The sequence below is a fragment of the Physella acuta genome, unplaced genomic scaffold, assembly GCF_028476545.2.
Source record: "Physella acuta isolate Inbredline_101_S28 unplaced genomic scaffold, ASM2847654v3 ptg000241l, whole genome shotgun sequence".
Lineage (NCBI taxonomy): Eukaryota > Metazoa > Mollusca > Gastropoda > Physidae > Physella > Physella acuta.
The window spans coordinates 114224-137500 of NW_026731760.1; the positions used below are offsets into that span (position 1 = coordinate 114224).

Genomic DNA, 23277 nt, shown 5'->3' on the forward strand with positions numbered 1-23277 from the left:
CCCCGGATATTTTGTGAGATTGTAGACAATGGCCGATGGGTGCCAGAAAAAAATCGTGTCATATCTGGGAAAGCAAGTACAGGATTTATATGAAGACAATGATCTGGCGTAGACGAAATTGTGACAGCGTAAATGATGTATTGCTGCTGAGTTATAGGTTTTACACATGCAACCCATTCATGTGTTCCAAGATTAATGACACTTATTTAACTATAGCTAAAAGTAAAATAAAAAAGCCATGTAAACATCCATCGAATTGGTTATTGATATTTATTATATTAAATACTATATGGGCAAAGCACGATTTTGTTAAATAACTAATATCAAATGTTTTGAGATATTGTATAATATAGGCCTACATGAGTATTATTTGAAAGTATATATCTATAAAACTACCAGAAACACTAAAGCAAATTATGAACTATACAGTTTTTAATGAACATATATAAAAAAAAGTTCCACAAAAAATAAAAAACACAATGTTGTAGTATCACTCCAGTTGGTTGTGATAATAGTGTTTAAGTTTTGTCTTTGCAATTATAAAATATACTTTTTAAACGTTGAGATATAAACTCAGAATTGTGTATGCTCCTTTTTCGTATTTCTGTATGAAACTCAGCCCAGTTTAATACTAACTACAGAATGTAACACATCCTTGACCACACAAAACGGTTGTTGTGGGCTGCATTGATCCTCAAGATGACCACTGGATTGTACCTAAATAAAATAGGTTTAACAAATCAAGCAACATCGCATTTATAGCTTACATTGTGATTATTATCATTACACACATGCAACATATGCTGCTGACAGATCAAGTTGCATTATAGTTCAATTCTCTTTATACTGACATAATATTATTTTAGGATTTGAAAATGTTTTATTCATATTCATTGATAAGTATCTCATAATGTATTTAAGTGAAAAATAACATTTATAATTTTAATGAGGTTAGCTGAGTAGGGAAAAATCATCGAGAAAAATGTGCCCAACATTGTAATGTAGATCTTTAAAATTAACTTACATTTACATTGAACATTTTCTCACAAACTTTCCTGATCGATTCATCTTTATCCGATTTTGTGCTGTAAACTCTGACAATGATTTCTTTAAATTTACTTGGAGCTAAGATTTGGCTCAACTGAAAATGTAAATTTAGCTCATGAAAATGCATACATATTTTGAATGTCAAAAAATGTACACATTATAATCTTAACAATACAATTTTATAAAAGAGAGAATGATAAGAAAAAACATCGACTATTTAAGTTAGAATATAAGCTTTTAAAAAGCAGTTATTTAAACCACTCGAAAGTACTCTTTATTTGAATATAAATGACGCAGATAAACTCCGGTAAACCTTTTAAAGTTTTGCTTTGTTTTATTTATTTAAACCTTATTTTAATAGCGTGTTTGATGGAACTAATTTTGAACTTTTGTTATGTTTTTTATGTATTGTTATAGGAACAGTATCACAAACATGCGAAGTTAACTTGCCTCTTCTGGGTTCAGTGGTGAAGCTGCGTCAACGTCATTCTTTCTATACACCATAAGCTTCGCCAGGGGATTGCTGTTGTTCATGCCAAAGTTAATACGAGCAACCTGTTGTTTTAAAGTAAATAATGAAACAAGAGATGTTAAAGTCTGACTATAGCTAAGGTAACCAAACGCAATCCCAGTGCCACACTTTTCTATAGCACAAAATGGTAATAAACATTTACCTATGCATTTTTAATATACCTAGAAATTATTGTATTTAATACATATTTTTAGATATAATGCTAAACTAAGGAATTATTGTACACTTATTGTGATGTGTATTTGGTACATAACTGTTTTGATTAAGGCCTTGTTATGTAAGACAGTTAGGAAATATTGTGACAACGACATTATTTAATGCTACTACATATAAATAAATATTAATTCTTCTCCTCTAAATGTTTTTAGATATAATTTTGAATGTATTACCATTGGACAACCATTTGAGCGTTTAAAAACGCTATTATTATTATTAGTACTAGTAGTAGTAGTTGTAGTAGTGGTAGTAGTAATGTTATAAAGCTAGAATGATTAAAAGTAAGAAACTTACGTCTACAATAAAATCCTCATTGGATAGCGGTACCCCTATTTCTTTGGCCAATTGCAGAATTTTTTGGCTAATGCTTTCATCGTTTCCTCCACCATACTAGCGTGAAGATGTTAAAGCATTAAAACAAACAACTGATAATTCAGCAGCAATACTATAACTGACTTACGTTGTATTGGGACAGACAACATCAGAAAAACGTGGAACGATGGCGATTATTTGAAATACGACTTTCTTTGTAAATGTATACGAAATTTTATTAAACATACAAAGTAATATTAATAACGTCTCTGTTGAATTACGTAGACAAAATTTATAAATAACTAAATGTAACAGATGTATCAACGTGTTGAAAAAATCAATTCCAACGTGGTAAATAATTTGTAATAATACGTATTAAATGTGATCAGTTTTATTAAACATACTATAATTATGTTTAATATACTATAATACATCTATTTGAAAGCTAAATAGCTCTTTAGACTAACAATAAGGTTAATTACAATTTTACAATACAATTTTTTTCCATTACAGGTGGCACTATGCTTAAAATATCAGACATACATGTTCCAAAGCTTCCGGAGACATCAGCCTGCTTTCGTATGCCGTCACATACAGTTCTCGACTGAATATTCTTTCAATTAACTTCTTGGACTCTTTTAGGTTCTCCTCGTTGCTGTACAGTATCTCGAAGAGGACATTGTCCGTCAGTTTTAAAAATTCTTTGGTGTCCTTGTGCCATTTAGACAGATTCATGTGTGGGTTTGCTTTGTCCAGGGCATTGTTCACCCTGTATATTTGTAATACAATACAGTGTTATGAACATTCAAATATAAGAATTAATTTAGATAAGAAGACAAAAGCAGCGCCGTGGAAACCAATATGGAGACAAAAGCTGAACCATTGGAATACACAATATAGTATCCATTAAATGCTTTTGTTTTCACTAGCTTTTCAGTTTATTTTAATTAAAAAAAATTACGTTGTATGTGGTTCGGCATTTTAAAAACCGGTAGAGGACGTATTCTATTTTTAAGTAGGCCTAACGTGAATTGCAAAATCTCGTGCTTCAGAAAGTATTGCTTGGTGTTAGCCCATCAACCGTGCATGTATTTAAACTGATGCAAATACTATGTTAAAGGATTGTATGTCAATTTGGAAGTTGTTATATTTTAGAACAAAATGCTTGAAAACAAATAGTTTTATTAAAAATAAGTTACAAATGTGGCAGATAATCATAACGGGTTTACATTTTAGAAGAATGTATACAGCATGAAAATCTACATAATTGTCTTCTAGAAGTATTAAGTAGCGCCTTACATAATATAGGGCGAGATACAATTTAACTTACATGGCTTCGATTGCACACTTCACTTTGTGCTGATACGCTGATCTGTGTAAAGTGTATTTGGTGTAGAACATGTTGTACAGGTTGGTGGATTCCTGGAAAATATGCATATATTATGTAATTTACAAAAAAAGTGTGCAGTGATTTAAGTAACTACAAATTACTACATCATTTTAGAAATTATTCATACATTTGAAAAAAAAAGTATAATATTGTTAATCAGCAAAACATCTGAACACTAGACTACACTGTAAAGCAACACACTTTGTGACGAATACAAATCTGCATCTTTCCATCAACTTCGATCACCCTGGCGAACTTGATGTAACGAGCATAGTCAAAGTTGTTCTTGATGCCGATGTGGTGACAGTCTCGAGCGAGACAGTCGAACTCATCAACGTCAATGCCAGTTCGTTTATTGGAAACTATCTGGAGCAAAAACAGAATGACCACGAGCTAATAACCATTCAAACCGTGTACAATTACATGGAGATTTTTTGAAATGTAGCATTTGGATATGGTTTGTTTAGTACACAAAACAGCTTTACCTCGTATAAGTATTCTTTCTCCTTCCCACGCCCTTTTAAGATCCACGTCTAATAGTAGCGTTAAAAACAACCGTTATTGATACCAAAATAACATTTATATAGATTATGAATATAATGTAGACAAATATTAAAACCAGTCATTAAATATCAAACTATTAGGCACAATTTTTTTATAATCGTAAATCATTTTAGGATTTTATGTTAATTATCGTTTTTATTTATCCTAAGAAAAATCAACATGGAATAAATATGCATTGTGTTTAATTTAAATGTTGCTATTAAAAAAGAAAAAAAAATATTACATAAACATGTTTTGTAAAAATTCTAGCTTAAGATTACGTGTATCTTATTATAAACATTAAGAAAACAACGTTACCCCATCCTTATACTTTTCTTCACCCAAAATCTGTTCTTTTATAAACTCAATGTCATCATTGTCTAGACCAAAATCATCTCTGAGCCGCCCTCCCCCTTCTTTGGTGTACAAGCCGTTTTCCTCCAACAGAGCCTCAAACATTTTCACCGATAGTTTCTCACGCTGAGGGGCAACGTTGTAAGAATATTTATTTTGGCAATCGTCCAACCAAAAAACATTCTGTCATTGTTTAAACGGCAAGTTTGAAGTAGAGGCATTCTAAAGACATTAATCACAAATTGTAACGATGATCCTTACGCTTGTAACGGACGAGCAACTTTTTTCAAACTTGTGAGGTGAGGAAAATCAAATATAAATGTTACTGATCATGAGAGTGTGTTTAAAAAATCTTTCAAAACATACAATCGTGTAATGTGAAGCTTACTTACAATATTTAGCCAAAATGACTTACAAGGTTTAAACTAATAATAAAATTTAGAAGATTTTAAAATGTTTTTCATATTTTCATGCTATAAAATGATGTTAACAACAATATAGAGATAAGTGCTAGAAGATAAAAGTATTTGTAATAGTTGGTTATCAAACATTTATTTCGAACCAAAATGTATTCAAATATTTTTTTTTAAATGTCAACGAGAATAGGCTTAAAAACTTGTTTCAAATGGTTGTTGACAGAAAGCTTATTTTTCAACCGAAATTGACTATTTTATAAAAGTTGTAAAATAAGTAAAAAATGAATTCCGGTTTTAATAAGGATTGAACTATTAAAACAAATAATTACTAGTTATATAACAGTAATTTAGCTAACATATATTTTTTATTTGGATTAGTAGAGTCAGGGTGTTGTGGTGATTGGGGGTGTGATATTATACAATATAAAGAAACTACAAGGCTATACCATATTTACCGCTATTGTGAATTTTACCATGGAAAACAAATGTCGTGACTTTCATTCTTTTAGTTTCCATGGCCGTTCTGGTTGACTTCAAGGAGGGATTAAGTGCGTTTTTTTTTAAATATTTGAATTGATAAAATAATTCTGAACGGCTTTTCAAAGGCGTATATTCAATACAAAAATATGAACATGAGTTCAATCGATGCTTCAGAAACGGCTTTATATTTTAGAAATGTACAATAACTTTATCGCTTGCCATATTTTTAAAAATTATTTTTTAGCATAAATACACAGACTTTTCAAGCCTATTCTCGTTTTAATTCTAGGACAATTAAAACATGATTAATTATGTTAGGTAGTTGATTTGTTTCAATATTATGATTTTTAATTGCGTTATAAAGATCGATAGTAATGTTGACTGAAATGCTTAGGGTAAAACAGACATTGTAAAATAAACAATTATTTTAACTTCTAAGTTTAAAATATAACCTTAATTGGTGACTTGTTTTGTCTGTATTTCGGCATGAACTGTTGAAGGTAAAAGTCAGAGAGTATTCCGTGACCTATAATTGAAAGTGGTTACCTGTGACGATAAAGACTTGCCATTTTGCAATATTCGTGAGAGACGACACAAACGTCATCACTCTTAAGCAGCTTACCTTGATGATGTGTTACATCAGAGGGTCTATAATCATTAAAATTTTCCCCCCAAAAAAGATTAAGCCATAATGGTTTGAAAAACAAAAGCTTAACGCTTTCTAATGACAACCACACAACGTTAGTAACATGACTACTCCTAACAAAACATTTGAAATTTCCTCTCAAAGTTAAGCCGCAGAAGTTTTCTAGACATCACTATGGCCCACTAATATGGCTAAACACAATTAACTACCAGAATGTCCCTGATAAACTTACCAGTACCATTCTTCAATAAATAGTAACTTTGATGTAGCATTATTTAATGATTATAATATACATCATAATAATTACATTGGTTTCGACTATTTTTAAGTTGTTGTTTTTTTATAATTACTAGCTTAAAAGTATACTAACGTATTACTTTTCTTCTGTAAATAGATACCCACCCAGATCATGACATAAAGCAGCTATCTCAACACACAGAATGTCCCTCTCTGTTATACCAAGAAACGGCTGGTTGGATTGTAGAGCCCGTACAAACATACCAGCAAGATGGCAAGTCCTGTTGACAAAAATGATAAAGGTATCAACTTTTTAAAAAATCTGCTGCTTACAACTTTTAGTTTTTAATGTTTTAAATGCAACTAAATTATTCCAAGAACTAAGTTTTATCAACAAAAATAAGTGCTAAAGTCAACTGACCCCAATGAGTGCTCAAATCGGTTATGTGCTGCCCCAGGAAAGACGAAGTAGACCATGCCAAGTTTTCTTAAGAACCGCAGCCTCTGGAACTGGGGCGTGTCCACTATGGCCTGACATGCCTTGTTGGTCTGAATGTGTCCGTGGACTGGGTCGTTGTACACCTAACATAGGTTTAACCAAGTTTATAAAACGTTTGAAGGTCTATGATAATACACTTCTTGAATGCAAGAAAAGACGGTAAATTGTATATGGAAAGTTTTTTGAAAAATCACATGGATAAAGAATTGTTACCTTCAAATCTATATCTTTAAATGAGATCTCAGTTCTCTTGACCTTAACTTCGTTGAGGTATTTTCCAATTGTAATGCTGAAATCGTGAATTATTTCAACCAAAGCATTGTATGGCCTTATTACAAAAATTAGGTTAACACATTTCACACTTTATTGCCCTACACAAAATACCCACAATTTATTTTTTATTTATTAAAAAGTTGCACTTGTTACGGGTCATTTTGAGGTTATATTAGAATAGTCTAGAAATTAGGGAAGAGACGTGTGTGAGTTGAATTAACCCTGGGGTGTAGTTAACCCCGGTGTGTTTATGTATTGTTATCCTAATGTCGAGTGCGGGTTTAAAAGCTGAAGTGAATGATTGTAAGGGGTTGGTTGCTAGCAGCTAGGGACGAGGGCTTGTGGTGTAATGATAAATATGACAAGCTAAATAAATCATGCTTGGAGTTAAACAAAAGGTTGATCGTAACAACTGGATCATTACACACCAAGCCCTCGACCTTAGGATAACAATAGATACACACACCGGGGTTAACTCAACTCACACACGCACTTTCCCCTAAGTTCTAGACTATTCTAACTTATTCTAATCTAACCTCCAAATGACACATAATACGACTTACTTTTTCTTTAGTATTGCTTCTGGTTTTGGGAATTTAAAATCCAGTTCAACGTTTGAAGGGCTATTTGGGGCTGTTTTGAAAAAAAAAATAAGTGATCCAATATGTGGGGCTGTATCGTATATGTTTTTGAAAATTGATAGGCCTATATGGCTATCAATAAATGTTTTGGTTTAAGGATATGTCTCGACGTTACATAATCAACATGAAAATAAACCAAACTTAAAATTGTGTGATGCAGCGCAACGTTTAGGTTCCGATAATTAGGCTTCAATGGCCAGCTTACCTTCTTTTTGTGCGTCATTGGGCTCCTTCCGATCAGGCGTACTTGTGTGTAGGTCTACTTGATCTGCAGAGTTATCCAAACTCTTTTCATGAGTAGAATCATCCATCTGCTTTTGCTGTTTATAAAAGAGTAATTAGTTTTTAGAAAATATAAATGTCATCATTATTAGCATCATATTTTATATAGTGTCCGTCAAATTTCAAATCGATTTATTATAGTGTTGCATTCCTTCAAATTTATAAATAATTTAAAACTGCTTTAAATAAATGTAAGTATAAATTGATTGATTTTATATAAATGTAATGTTTTTTTATTAACAAATGTGTACAATATATTTGGAACGATTTAAAATTATTATTATTTCCATAATAATAGTTTGTTATACTTGATTTTATTCTTAAAATAAATAATAATGCAATATGTTCATATGAGAACAATTGTTTAAACAATATTTAAACACATTGGCTTGATTTATAACAGTATAGCGTATATACAAGTAGTGTAAAAAACGGGTTTTCAATGACAATTCTTTTGAAATTTACGGGAAGCTAGATTCAACGTATCAATATATTGTTATAAAGCATATTGTTTAGACATTTCAAATAATAATATAAAATATTTTATAAGAAAGTAAAAGACATATTACCTTTCCTACACAACCTGGCTGTAATGTCTATCAATAAAACAAGAAAAACTTCCTAGACATAACCTCAACAAATCGATCTGCTAGCCTTTCAATGTTTGCTGTGATCGTTATCGATAAGCCTTGACACCGTGTCACAAGGATCGGGTGTGTAGGCTATAGTATGTGTGTGTGTGTAGTAACATTGCCATGTCATCGAGACGCATGGCTGAGTTGGCATGATTCAATAACACAACGCCGTCAGTTAGTGCTGATACAAGCGTCAAATATGTCAGACTTAATGTATGTAGGAGTTAGGGGAAATCTAACGGTGTTTAAACCTGTTTGGACACGGGGCTGAATTAACTAGACAAGCAAGACATGACCATGCTGCTGTCCACAGTAGACCATTTTATTTATCTTAGTAGCAATGTGCGTATGGTTATTTATTAATTTTCGCCTTCAAGGCTAGTTTATGCTAAACCTGAAACTGTAGCTAAATTATCAACATCGCAGTAGCTCTCACATGTTACTGTTGATTTTAAAATCTTTGTAAAGTTTTTATAATTCTCTTTTCAATCATTTCAATTTCCCATTTGATATTATTTTTTATATTAGTATCCCGATTTTGTAATAATTTTGAAAATGTGTTTGTTATATAATTAAAATATCAGAAAATGTCAGAAACAGTCTAGTAATCAAATCTCTTCAGTTGTTTTCAGCCAGTTGAAAAATACTTGTCTGTCTAAATTTAGTTAATACCCAGAAGCAGAAATTGCTTGACATACAAAATAAAACGGGAATCATTAATTTTTTTTTTTACTTTCTCGTATACGAAGTATAGAGGACGTATTGTAATCGTGCAAAAAATCGAAATCGAGATTTTAACAAATCTCAACGTTTTACACCTCCTTGAGTCGGAAAAACATAGTTTTGCAATTGTGTCCCTATTTCTGTGTGCGTGTGTGTTTGTGTGTGTGTGTGTGTGTATGTGTGTCTGTCAACACGCTAACTTGAGTACCGTTACAGCTAGGTTGATATGAAATTTTAAATATAAGTATATCAAATTTGTAAAACTGTGTCAACTTTTCAGCGATTTCCGATAACCGAAATATACAAAATGTAAAGATCAAACTGATTTTTGCCAAATATCACACATCTTTTAATGGGAATAGAAAAATAACCCATTAAACATATCATAAATCATAGATACGATAAAATAAGTAGAAAAAAGTAAGAACGTCGAGACATGGCGAAATTCTTTTAGCACATATGTACAGCTATTGTTCGTTCTATTGGTCTTACACACACAAACACACGTACAAATACACACACTTACAAACTCGTAGGCTTTTACTTACACACTCTTAGGCCTCTCCCCCCCCCTTCTCGCTACGCCTCTGCCTTCTTGTACTTATATATGAAATGTCGACTACCTAACTGAAACAGTACTCAATTATTTATTTTGCACTAATGGTTTTCATTTGTTTCATAAGTTGCTGTGTTAGAAACTGTTTGATAAAAATGGCATACAATGAAGATGATAGCTCCGTATCCAGAGAACAAGACTGAAAATCAATCAATTATTTCTTAACCGAATAGACAACCAAAATTTTTAAGTTTTATACTGCGCGAACGTATTAAATGTGGACACTAATAAACTCTGACACTAGAAGGTTCCTTTGTCTAAAATTAAATCAAAATTCGCTTGCGCAATGTAAAACATGTATTGAAACGCTTTAATAACAAGCTTTAATTAAAAATGCACTAAAAGGGAGAAATTAAACGCCTTTTTAAAAATATACAATAGTACATTACTATCTTGTAAAGAAAAGCGTAGGTCGCATCTTAAATTTTGAACCCTTGGTAAATTTAATGATTTTTGCCGATTGTGTAACAGTTAATTGTAAATTAAATCATTGCAATTAAAAAAATATTCGCCCATTTATTACGAGAAATATTTTAAATTATAGATAAACTGTTCAAATATGTTATATATGCGCCACTCTCTAAATGACTTATGATCATTTACAACTACTCTAATTTTATGATCTTTGTGGAAACTCTGTCTGTTTATGATTTGAAAATGTTATTGTGGACTCATTTCACTATTTTGAAAATAGATGTAACTCTTATATATTATTTTACCATTTTAGTATGTATATACATATTAAATTAACGTGACTAAATAAAACCAAAAACTCTATTGACCATGCACAAATAAAAATGTTTGGTAATGGGTAAGCAATGTTTATTTCCGTATATTTTGTTTTTGTTAAGTTCAAGTTTGAAAACAAAAGTTAGAAAAAAAGAAAGAAATACTTATAATCTAAAATGCATATACTAATACATAAAAATAATGTTAAGAATTTTCGTTTGTGAAAATCGTAAAGAATATGATGCGGTTCATCCATCTCTTTTTAATTACATTATATTTAGTTGAGAAATTACTTACAAAACTAATACAATAAAATAAAATGTATAAATCAAGGCATGTAAATTGGTTTAAAAGTTGATTAAAATAAAGTATAATAAAGCTTTAATAAGTAAGTGATCAGTTTATCGTGTTTAATGGTTTTGCTGTTTTAAAATTCCAGAAGCTAAATCTTTAGTGATTCCATCACTCTTCATCGTACGACTTATTTTTTCTTTCAAACCGTCGGCAGTTATTTCCTGCAAGTTGAGCTGCAGAAGAATGATTTTAAAACTGCTTAAAATGCATTTACGAAACTGACATTATTACAATATATAACTCATATAAAGAGTTGAATTAAGTTATACATAAATAATCTAGTTTTAGTGCATGAAAAATATTTGTGGAAGCTATATCAAAATAATATATTTTATGAACTACTAAAGCAGTTTTGACACTGATCACAACTTAGCTTTACAGTACATTTTTGTTTTTCAAGCTCACCTTTGTAATATCTGTTGCTAGTTCTGTGAACATGTTGGTTTTTTCATTAAATATGCTTTTAATTGTATCTTTTAAACTTTCCACTTCTCCTTCTTCCTTCTGCTTCTGAAAATTGTAACAGTAAATTTAAAGTTGTATTTTTTTTTTAATTTGCTCTCACTAAAATTGCTTTACGTGTTTCCTGATCTATTTTAAACATGCATTATATTTAGATTCATCTCTTTACGCTGTTTGTATTTGCAAGTGAGTGTCAAAATACCTATGAGATTCCAAAACTGTGGTAATGGCTTTAAGATACAGAATTATTTTCATTATATCTAATTTATAAAACAATGTTTGTTTTTCACCTCCTTTGTCATTTTGTTAACTGATGAACTCTAAATGATCGAATTGAGAGAAACTTGACAAAATAAAACAATCATATTTATTAATAAGATGAACCTGTTTTGTTGCCACCCATTCCTTATACCAGTTGTTGCAAGTTTCCACCAGCGCCGTCCCGCGTATACCATTAATATCAACAGATTCCTTCAGGTAAACTCTTAGAATTGTTTCATTGAACTTTGCTGGACCCAAAATTATGCTGCTCTAAAATAAATCAAGGCAGAAAATAAGCACATATCCTTTATTACATTTCTGCAGTTTATTATTGTGGCTTTTGGCCAATCCATCATTTTTATAAACCCTTGTCAATGATGTTAGCGAGAAGAAAAAAAAACATAAATAGTTAACAAAGAACTGCATTTTTAGTTTAGTCAAGATTACATGAACTAAAATTATAATATATATTTATTAGGCACATGCGTTTCAATTGTATGCGCTGAGTCGTGATTTGTGACAGCAATATTTTCCTTACAGAGATAGGCCTTTTTATATGATAATAAAAAACTAATGATGTTAGCCTACTTGTGACATATGTATGCAAATACTAGGATTAAAAAGCGAATAGTCTAATAGTAGTTTTAAATGTATTTTAGAGTATATTTTGTATTTAAAAATTTTAAATAATAATAATATTAAACAGAAATGGCACAAAATAAACCATACTTCAGCTTTGGTAAAAAATCTGGCCTTATCTGGTGATTTCTTGGAATAGACTTTTAATCTTTCAACGGGATTTTCTTCTTTCATTCCGAAATCAAAGTGTGTAAGCTAGTAAAAATAATTAAAATTAAAGCAATTATGAATTATGTTCATTTTACTCCTTGATGGTCCACCCTGTACAGTTTTTATCTTTTTAAATTCTGCTATCTTTTAAAGATTAATTTATGTTTATTTTAAAGCCCTATAATACAAAATTGTTTAACACTAAACACAATGAAAATCACAGATTTCTACAACTATGAAATCAAAACAGTAAACATCTCAACATGGTTCTTGTAATTTTGTCATAATATATTGCAAACACGCTTTTTATTTCAGTTTTCTTAAAATGTGTAATATAATTTCAAGGTAAGAAAATAATTTTAAAAGTATTCTTTTTCATTCAACTGTTATTTTAAAGTTAAGTTTAGAAAACAGCAAACGTATATGCTTTTAAAAATACGTATTTACCTTAATGATGTAACCTTTAGGGTTATCAGTAAACAAAGGCTTCAGTTTCTTATCAAGATCGTATATTGGCTCATTCTTGTACTATAATTGATAAAAAAGAATAATTTTTGTACACATTTCATAATAATTTAAAATACGGTTTGTAGCAATATAAAGTTTAACTTAGCCGGACTGAATGAACAGTACATTATTTTTTTTAAAATATTGCAGAGCTTATTAGTAATATTGTGCTTAAATATGATCATCTGTGTAAATGGTTATAATCTTATAATAATGGATAATCTTGATATTTTTAAACTGAGATTTTTTTGTGGTATCCTAGTTTGTTTTCACACTAATTGTATACCTCAAAACTCTTTGGAAACAATGGTTGACTTTCCCAGTGACAGGTATAAAGTTTACGCTTAAAGATTCTATCAATGATCTCCTTGGCTTTTCTAAGCTTCTTTTTTTCCTTTTCTAGGAGACCATTTTCACTGAAGTTAAATATCTTGAAGAGAATGTTATCGTTAAGTGATATGAAAGCCTTCAATCCTTCTTCTTTCATGCAATCAGAAATTTTCACCATGGATCCACTTAAAATAGGAATGAAAATATCTTAAATTGTAGTTATCATTTGAAGTAAAATAAAAATATGATCAAGTATCAATGTTACCATTGTATAAACGTATATTTCAAGAAACAAATTAAAAAAAAACAGTTTGGTTGATCAAAATAGAATATTCCCATCACTTACTTTTCTCCTTCTAAAAGGACAACATCATTTGCATACTTGAGCACATCTTTTACCCTATGTCAACAAAAACAAAACAAATTAAAATATTTTACTTCTATTCATTTACTTCTATACCTAATTAATTGATTTATGAAAAAAGATTTTTTTATATATATTCTGTCTCACATATTCTTCATCCTTATTTATGAATGCGTGCAAAACTGTATTTTAGCAAATGCACACCTACGGTATAACAAGTCATACGATTTTTTTAAGGCTAAAATACAACCCTTTTTAAATAAAGGATTTAAACTTTGCATCCAATGCCGTAGACAGGAATTCATCAGGGAAGAGAGGTTTCAAAAATCAACTTTTAAATTGATATCATATAATACCGAGAGGCATTTGTTTAAATCTGAGATAAACAATACAATGCATTACATCATTTCCAATCCACGGTTGACCTTGTGCTGATAAGCGTACTTGTGCAGTGTGTAGCGGGTGTAGAACATGTTGTACAGGTTGGCGATCTCCTGTAGATTCAATTACAACGCGTCAGCTAATTTTAATATTTGGCTAAAACTACGTATCTTGGCGCATCTCCTGTCCAATTGAATCCCATAAAATATAGATCTTTTTTACCAAAATAATATTAGTTACTAGTATAAACACAGCCTTATTTACTTCCATTTGGAAGACAAAAGTTGTTTGATTTTGGAGATTATTCACCTAGATGGGTTGCCTTTCCCAGGTATTATGACTCGTCTGTCCGGGGGTCCGAACGCTGTACTTATGGGGGTTGCAATCATGGGCTCTAACGTCCGACCATGCTGCCCCCCCCCACCCCTACCATTTAAATGCAAGTATGGCTACGGTTACCTGGTAGTTGTGGATCGCTGACATGGTTTCTTAATGTAGTCAGATTATATTATTAAAACTCGTTCTCGGCGTTTTAAATCACGTGATAGCAAAATGATCATATAAACTTGATAATGGGTATTGTAAAAAATCGATGTAAACGTTAAATTTTAGATAACTCAAACAAAATTTAAAGTAATTGTACAAAGGGAAATAGATAAATAGCAGCAATATCTATAGAAAAAAAACATTATTTCCAAGTTATTTGCATTTGCTAATTAAATTACATTCTTTCTTAAAATGGTAAAAACATTTACTTTTTTGTTAGCTAAGACCTTTTAATATTAAAATCTCAATTTAGCTGCATTTTTGCTTTATATATATATATTTAAAATATATGAGCGGGGGCGGGGGGGTGCAAATCAAAAGTTTGAGGGGGGTGCAAATCAAAAATTGAAAGTTTGTCCCCGGGCGCCGGGAAAGGTCGCTACGCCTCTGTGGAGTTGTCCTATTTTGGCTCATTGCGGTTTTAGTATTTAGTCTCACCTTGTCTCTAATACAGATCTGCTTCTCTCCATCCTCATCAATAACCCTGGCAAACTTCATAAAACGGCTGTAGTCAAAGTTGTTGTAAAAACCAAGATGGTGGCAGTCTCGGGCTAAATAATCCCACACATTTACGTCGTTGCTGTTTCGTTTGTTGCACACAATCTTAGATGTTAGATAGAAAATTGGCTGAAAAGGTCATAGTCGCAATAATGTTCACGGGAGAGCCCGGGGCACCAAATAGCACCGTGCAGAAATTTAATTTTTGTTTCCCAAGAAACCTCCCCAGGCGTATCATCAACACCTTCCATAAGTATCTTTAAGACTTAAAGAAAGGTGTAGTAATGCACACACGCACACACACACACACACACACAGCCATACTTTTATTTTTTTAACAGGTGAGCCCGTGGAGCTCAAGGTCATCCCGACCCCCGGGCGGTGGACGAGCCAGAGTCGACTTAGTCAACTATTATAGTCAACATAGTATACAGCACTCTTTAGAACGATAGTAGGTGCTATATTGTTCACGGGAGAACTCGGGGCGCACCTAATGTAGTTAGACCTTTAAACTAAGTAGTACACCTGACCCTCTGTGCAGGGCGCCCGTCAACGGATCTCAGGTGCAAAGGTAACTGCTGGGGAGCTCTTGACGTCAAATGGCACCCAACTCTCAGGATACCGCGTCTCCGGAAGATTTTTATCACAAGAGTATCCCCAACAACTTCCCAAATTTTCATGACGATCGTATAAAAGGTGTAGTAATGCAAACAAACAGACACACAGGCAGACAGACAAATATACTATTATTTACACATTCATAGAATAGTAACGATTAAACATTTGAAATACGAATACGATGTTTGTTTTGAAAAATTGTTTTTGTGTTTTCTAGATTTTCTTTATTATTGTGTGATTAATTATAAACTTAAAAATACGTTTAGAAATATGTGTGAGGGTCCACAAGTTATTGTCTTTTTTTATTCAAATATATTGTAAAAAAAAGTGAATTGGTGTTTAATTTTTGGGCTATGCATAAAACAACAACACGTAAGTATTGACGAATGAATTACCTCATAAAGAAATGATTTATTTTCCTTTCTCCCTTCATATGGCCATTTCTAAAACAATTAAATGTTTGCTTTAATCCATCTACTACCACTATTTCAACATAACTTACATGTATTTTACTAATCTTTAATAAATAATAATCCACAAATCTGTGTACTTAAAAACACAAGCAGAAACCCTAATTTTGAATAATTTTATTTATATAATTTTCTATATTGGTAGTAATAATACACCTCATGGCTTTCATTCGCGGCACTATTAATAACGTAAAACTAGTAGCTCTTCTCCATTTCGTTTCAAAGAACTTCAAATTATATTGAACGTTTTAGTACTGAACGACGATGCATATTCGTCGAAGCGAATTGTGTACTGCAGTAGCCTATTGTTGTAGCAGATTAACTCTTCAGTTCAATAGGCTTAATAATACACATATATTATACACTATGTGCTTTAGCGTGTTTTACATTTGGTACATGCTGCATAAAATACACCAGAAGAAGTCTTACCTGAGAGCCAGTTATTTCCAGTGGTCCACCAATCATCTCCTTAATGAACGTGACATCATTGTCTTTAAGCTGATAATTCTCTTTAAATTTTACTTTTTTATCAAGTACATCAATCAACAGGACAGATATTTTGTCATGCTGCAAGTGATTTAAAAGTTTATTTTATGTCTTTCAGTTTTCTAAAATTGGAACCGAAAATAATGGCATTTACCATTAATTGTTTTATAAATTAACATAAACAATCCATATTGGATTTCAATTAATAAAAAGTTCATATACTGTTAATAACAATACGTATTGTACCATGATTTAATGACCATAAAAATGACAAAAACATAACAATATTATTTAAAGTTATTGTTATTGTTGATAGGTGTGTAAGGGGGAAGGGGGGATGTTGGGATGAGAAATAAGACACAAATCGATTTGTCTCTTGTGACTTGTCAGCCGCAGGTGTTGTGGCAAAAAGTGTGTCGACATTCATGGACGACTACTAAAAGACCTAATACAATCTTGTAATGTCTGACAAAAACCCCACAGTTAAGTTTTTAAAGAGATCATTTATTTTTCTAACACTGCACATGAGTTTTAACTATTTTCTACACCATTCGGAAAAATTGGGACTATTCAAGGCTGCGTCCATTGATGACAAGAAAAGGTTTATATTTTCCTAGTCATTTCGGACAATGGAAGTTGAGTCCACAAGAAGTAAAGTTCCTGCCAAGACCCTGAAGGTCAAAGGCTGAGAGTTTTAAAAATCTGTTTCTTTTGAATTTATCATGGGATTGTATGGTCAGCACTATGGCCAACTTTCTTAAGCTATCACAACTCACAAACCCTGCACTTAAACTCGACAATTTCTGGCGAATATTCGTCGTTTGCTAAGCCACTAGACCACCTCTAGAGGCAGCCTTGAGTTTTTGGCATTTACAAAAAAACAAAAATGAAAAATCGATGTAAGCTTATATAAAATAAATGAATTTGAATTAAAAATGTTACTTCATCCTTTTAAATTATGCACCAAATTATTCAAATAAAATTTACATTTTATGTCTGGGATAAAAAATATTTTGAATTTCGCATGTAAACATTTCTTTCACTCTTTTAGTAAGAATATTTTGAAGGAAAATTTGTAGTGTTTTTAAGATACTTTAAAATTGAAAAGCTTATTTTGGGTTGTCTTGAAAATGTATATATTTAATGTTTCGTATTTTAACATATTGATATTGAAACAAAAGGTATAAAAATATTTTAACAAACGCATTCCAAGATAAGTTTAATTGGTTACTTTCATATACTTTAATTTAATTAATATAAAAATAATTTTACCTGAGCAGGATATGCAAAAGCAACTTTTCCTTGTTTATCGGATAACTTATTTATTTCAGATAGCAATCTTTTCTTGAGCTGCAGCATTTCCTGAGACATTTTTAAAAAAATTTGCCTTCAACCACTGCTTGTTTTAGATGTATAATTGTATAATAGTATATATATATATATATATATATATATATATATATATATATATATATATATATATATATATATATATATATATATATATATATATATATATATATATATGTATATGTATATGTATATGTAGGTAACGGTGTGTATGTTTTTATGTTTCTTTGTTAGCACTGACCTCTTCAGAGATGGCTTTCAGGTCGTTTATTTCCTTCATTATTGCATCAACTTTCTAAAGGAAAATACATATAATTAGTGCAAAGTCCGCACCAATATGTATTAGCGGCTAAGTGTGTATGTATTTCTATGTATGGCTAATTTAGCCCTGCTGGTCAATCGTATACAATAGGTGCTAGAGTCAGCATCAGAAAATGCTCTCCGCTACGCATACTTGAGAAGAGATCCTGAGTTGCCGTGCATCATAATCCATCCCAGAGCTTTTTTTTTTCGAGGTTTATTCCAGGAGCATTACAACTCTCTCTTAGATGTACTGACCAACATTGACCTTTTTATCTACTGAAGCTCCAAGTTTTTTAGACGCCAGTCAGTAACATAAGTTTTGCCGGGTTTAGAACCTAAACCACTTCAGCGAGCCAGTTGTTTGAGATTTGAGACGCCTGTCATTTTGGAGTATTTAAAAGACAGTGGGAGCGCAAATATACTGAAACCCTTGAGTTAATAACCTTGATACAAAGTGTAGTTGTGTATAATGTACATTAAATGTGATTACACTTAAATATAATATTTACCTGATAGTCATCTTTTAAGTTGAGTGACATAATTCCATTGGTGATTATTTCGGTTATTCTCTTTTTCTAAATAAACGAAGTCGTATATATATATATATATATATATATATATATATATATATATATATATATATATATATATATATATATGTGTGTGTGTGTTTGTATGTGTATTTTATTTTTAATTTTCTTAATTCATGAAATATAGAAATATATTACTTTTAGGTTTTTTTTAATACAGATTTTTATAAAACTGTATATGATTGTATATGAATAAAGAAAACAAGTAATTTTTTTCTAAGAATTTACTTTACGTAAAACTTACTATATCTTCGGTTGTTTCCAACTTGGCAATTTTTGCTCTTAAAACTTCAATGATTGCTTTTTTTTCCTAAGATTATCGAAAAGGAAATGTTACAAAAGAATTCATTTGAACTTCATATTCGAATTTTTTTTTGCTAGGATAACTTATGATAATGTTTCATTCATTGTCGATCTAACCATTTATCCATCTTTCTACCCGTATTTTCCATCCTTTCAGCCATACATCAGCACACCTATATATTAATCCCTGCATCCATCCATACATAAATCGGTCTATCAGTTAATCCGTTTATATTCTGGCAAAAAGAAATACTCATTGGTTACATATAAAAAAAACTCGTGCTCGTGCCCATATCTCTAGAAATTATGCAGTATCTAGAAACGTATCGAAAAGATCGTGTTTACCTTTGCAGGAAAGGTAAAATCAACTTGTCCTATTTTAGCAGATAATAGCTTTAATTTTGAATGTATTATTTCCTTAAGATGCAAAATCTCCTAAAATAATAATAAAGTTAATTATATTATATTATAATAGAATATATTTATACACATATAGGTATATATATATATATATATATATATATATATATATATATATATATATATATATATATATAATTTATACAATCACGTATAATAAACATACATGTAACTAAGTTGTCTTGAAAAAGGTAAACAATATTACTGTATTCTCAAACAAAGGAAAAATAGTAAGTTATACTAAAATCTAAAATCGTGAATAGTACTCACCTTTTCTGTTATGGCTTTTAAGTCCTTTATTTTCTCCATTAACGTCTCTACTTTCTAAATTTTAAAAAATCTTATAATTATTTGAAAATACAAGTATAGGACAGTTTTGCTTGGGGACCGATTTTTCGAAATACGTTGAAAATTTATTTAAATGCAAATTATAGTGTAGAAATATCAATCCACAGTTTCAAAAGTTAAATGAGAAGAATATGCTATGCAGACCGCTATACCTTTTAGTTCGTCTGTAACAATCATACAAATAAAGAAATGCGGGACAAATCAAGAAAAGGAAATAATAAATCTAGTGGCGTCGCAAGGTTGGGTTGTCATCCGGTGTAGAACTCTTGGTGTTACCAATATATATTTTTAATATATATATTAGGGTCGAAGTAAGCCTATAAATTGTTGGAATTGATGACATCTCCTTCCCTATTTGCCTAACGGCGTTAATCTGTGCGCACAATCCACCTCTAATTCATGAAGAAAAAGCATATATTACATCGTAAGTATTTAGATTTTGGTGTCACCTCCTCTACTGTTGATTCTCTTATCTGTTATTCAAAATACTTAGCAACCCTTTTTTCCTCTCTAAATTTTGCAGTGGGTGTCAGACCCCCCCCCCCAACTTTGGTGATAGTTTTCAAGTGTGTACAGTTAATAGTAAAGATAATCTATAGTCAGTTATAATTAAACTGGCAAGAAGCATCTCTTCTATATATTTTGCAAAGTTCCGCCATGGTGTCACCCCCTAAATGGTGTCACACGGTGCGGTTCGCAACCCCCGCCCACGCCTCGCGACGCCTCTCAATAAATCTCATACGATCATCGGTTTAGTCTGTCTGTAGTTTGATATAATTAAGTTATAATGATTGATCAATGAGTTTTAAACAGTATCATTTTATCAAGAGTACCCAAATTAAATTACAATTATTTCAACTGTGGTAATCCACGATGTTTCCATGAACTTCTTTCATTGGGAACTGACCTAAAGAACTAAAAAACTAACGAAACTTACACAAAATAAATTTGTTAACTCTATAAAATTGCCATAAACACTGGCAAACCTACTCCGTTTTTATACACATTTAGAAAACAATACCATCTTTGCTGTTCACAAGTTCGCGCATTATTTTGATTCAACGGGTGGATTTTTTATTTCTTAGACGTTAGGTGTACAAAAAAAATGTTATATTTTAATATTGACATTTGTCTTACTGTAAGGAGACATACTAACCGGGTCATTAAGTTAAATGTATATATATATCTTTCAGTGGCGTAGCGAGGTCGGGTGTCACCAGGGGCGGCACTTAATGGTGTCACCCCCCAGAGGCGTTGCGACCCTTCCTGGGGACAAACTTTCAAGTTTTCGATTTGCACCCCCCCCCCCTCAAACTTTCGATTTGCACCCCCCCCCTCAAGTTTTTCTCTACATATTTTGTTACTTTTTGCCTTGGTGTCAACCCCCTAAATGGTGTCACCCGGTGCGGTCCGCACCCCCCGCCCCCCCCCCCTCGCTACGCCCCTGATATCTTTAAATGTTTACATAAAATAGACACTTGTTTAACAATACATTAGTTTATATACATTACTGCTACAAGGAAATGGTATTTTTGGGGATGTGGGTGGGGAGGATTTTTTCCAGTTCAGCCAATCGCAAATTCCGTTGTGTATTTCTATCTGTGTATGTTGCTTCTGTTGTTTTAACATTTAAATTAAGAAATATTTACCTTGTCGGTGTATTTGATGCCAAGTACGTTCATTTCATCACTGATCATTGTGGTTATGATACTTTTCTAATTACAAATATATATAATTAAATGGACCATTATATATATACATATATATATATGTTTGTATGTATGTATATATGTATGTATATATGTATGTATGTATATATATATATATATATATATATATATATATATATATATATATATATATATATATATATATATATATACATATATATATATATATATATATGTATATGTATGTATGTATGTATATATATATATATATATATATATATATATATATATATATATATATATATATATATATATATATATATATATATATATACAATATATATATATATATATATATATATATATATTTATTTATTTATTTATTTATTTATTTATATATATATATGGTGTATTAAGTTATATTATAAACGAAACAAAAAATACTTGTTCGAAGTTTATGTTGAAAAGTCTTTCAGTGTGTATTTTCTCAGTACAACAAGTCACTAATGAGTGTGGCAGTATAAGATATAATGCACGACGACAAAAGCTACTACGATGTCGTCATAGGGCCTAGCGTTTGATCAAACAAGTGCGCCTAGAAATACATCAGGGAATTTAGAAATAAATCGACACACCACAATATCGTCGACGTAATTAAGCTGTCCAGTCTAAAACCCCTGGATATTTCCCCTCTCACATTAAACCCTTTGATTGAGGTCTTTATAATTAAACTGACGATGACGAGACCTTTTATTTTATCCTTAGATTTGAATTCTACCAATTATTACATCCCAATGATTAAACGCCGTTTGCCAGATCTTTTAGATTTACTTGAACATAGTCTTTAAAGGGGGTTGAGCCGGTAAAGCTCATGTTGCTCAACCAAAAAGTCCAGAGTTCGAGCCCCCGGGCAGACGAGGCTGTAAAGCTGGGGACAGCAATCCATTTAGGAGAAAAATCTAAAAAATCAAACAACTGCTGCCTTGCGTTTGTTCTTCGATAGACACATATTATGGATACAAACCAGAAAGAAAAGCAGACTTGATAATTCTTAAGCATTCTAAATAAACCGTTTCAGGAAAAACAGAATTATTGCATGAACCGCCAAAACGGTAACACTTGTGGGAATTACTAACATACTGGGGTATTTGAGTAATCGTTATTTTAGTTTTTTAGTGATAATTAGAGCATATTATACATGTTTAGTCCACTATTGAGATATTATTAAAACATACTGTAGATAATATAAATTATATAAAAGTATGATGCACAGAGAGATGATGATTTAAAAAGAGAGTTGCTTCAATTTGTGCTAGCAAACATATTTAGAATCCATTTACATTATATGAATTAAATACAACTCATGCAGTTGAATTGTTTCATTAAAATATTAAAATATATTAACTGGGAAACTAGTTTCACTAAATGCAATAACACGTAAACCTTACATTATCTTCGGTTGTTTTCAACTTGCTAATTTCATCCCTTAAATCATCGACAATTGATCTCCTTTCCTGAGAAGTTTAAAAGACACAAAATGTGGAGTAAATAGAAAACAAATCCATCCATTCTTCTGTCCTTCTTTCCATCCGTCGTTCCGTCCATCCTTCGTTCCGTCCATCCGTCGTTCCGTCGATCCGTCGATCCGTCGATACG

The 23277-nt window shown here is 31.3% G+C and overlaps 2 protein-coding genes across 4 annotated transcripts in view; both read right to left on the minus strand.

Moving 5' to 3' along the window:
* Positions 1–519: 519 nt before the first annotated feature.
* Positions 520–8579, minus strand: LOC131938304 (deoxynucleoside triphosphate triphosphohydrolase SAMHD1-like). The gene is made up of 16 exons (XM_059296301.1): positions 8438–8579; positions 7792–7906; positions 7509–7578; positions 6886–6961; positions 6595–6755; positions 6339–6454; positions 5743–5816; positions 4359–4520; positions 3983–4030; positions 3699–3863; positions 3438–3529; positions 2651–2876; positions 2090–2185; positions 1498–1602; positions 1025–1141; positions 520–717 (listed from the first exon to the last, which is right to left on the minus strand). The coding sequence occupies exons 2-16, from the start codon at positions 7895–7897 to the stop codon at positions 616–618; spliced, it is 1716 nt and encodes a 571-aa protein (XP_059152284.1). The 5' UTR covers positions 7898–7906; positions 8438–8579; the 3' UTR covers positions 520–615.
* Positions 8580–10612: 2033 nt separating this feature from the next.
* Positions 10613–23277, minus strand: part of LOC131938305 (deoxynucleoside triphosphate triphosphohydrolase SAMHD1) — a 21574-nt gene continuing 8909 nt past the window's right edge. For 2 of the 3 annotated variants that reach the window (XM_059296302.1, XM_059296304.1), the window contains exons 12-30: positions 23070–23135; positions 21601–21666; positions 19874–19927; positions 19529–19618; positions 19125–19190; positions 18800–18865; positions 18229–18282; positions 17910–17999; positions 16581–16718; positions 16077–16124; positions 15004–15168; positions 14041–14132; positions 13621–13674; positions 13231–13459; positions 12885–12965; positions 12378–12482; positions 11772–11918; positions 11331–11435; positions 10613–11098 (exon numbers count right to left, since the gene is read on the minus strand). In XM_059296302.1, the coding sequence (XP_059152285.1) occupies positions 10982–11098; positions 11331–11435; positions 11772–11918; positions 12378–12482; positions 12885–12965; positions 13231–13459; positions 13621–13674; positions 14041–14132; positions 15004–15168; positions 16077–16124; positions 16581–16718; positions 17910–17999; positions 18229–18282; positions 18800–18865; positions 19125–19190; positions 19529–19618; positions 19874–19927; positions 21601–21666; positions 23070–23135 (1833 nt within the window). In that variant the 3' untranslated portion in view covers positions 10613–10981. The remainder of the gene's footprint in view (positions 11099–11330; positions 11436–11771; positions 11919–12377; positions 12483–12884; positions 12966–13230; positions 13460–13620; positions 13675–14040; positions 14133–15003; positions 15169–16076; positions 16125–16580; positions 16719–17909; positions 18000–18228; positions 18283–18799; positions 18866–19124; positions 19191–19528; positions 19619–19873; positions 19928–21600; positions 21667–23069; positions 23136–23277) is intronic. The other variant, XM_059296305.1, reaches the window with a different exon arrangement.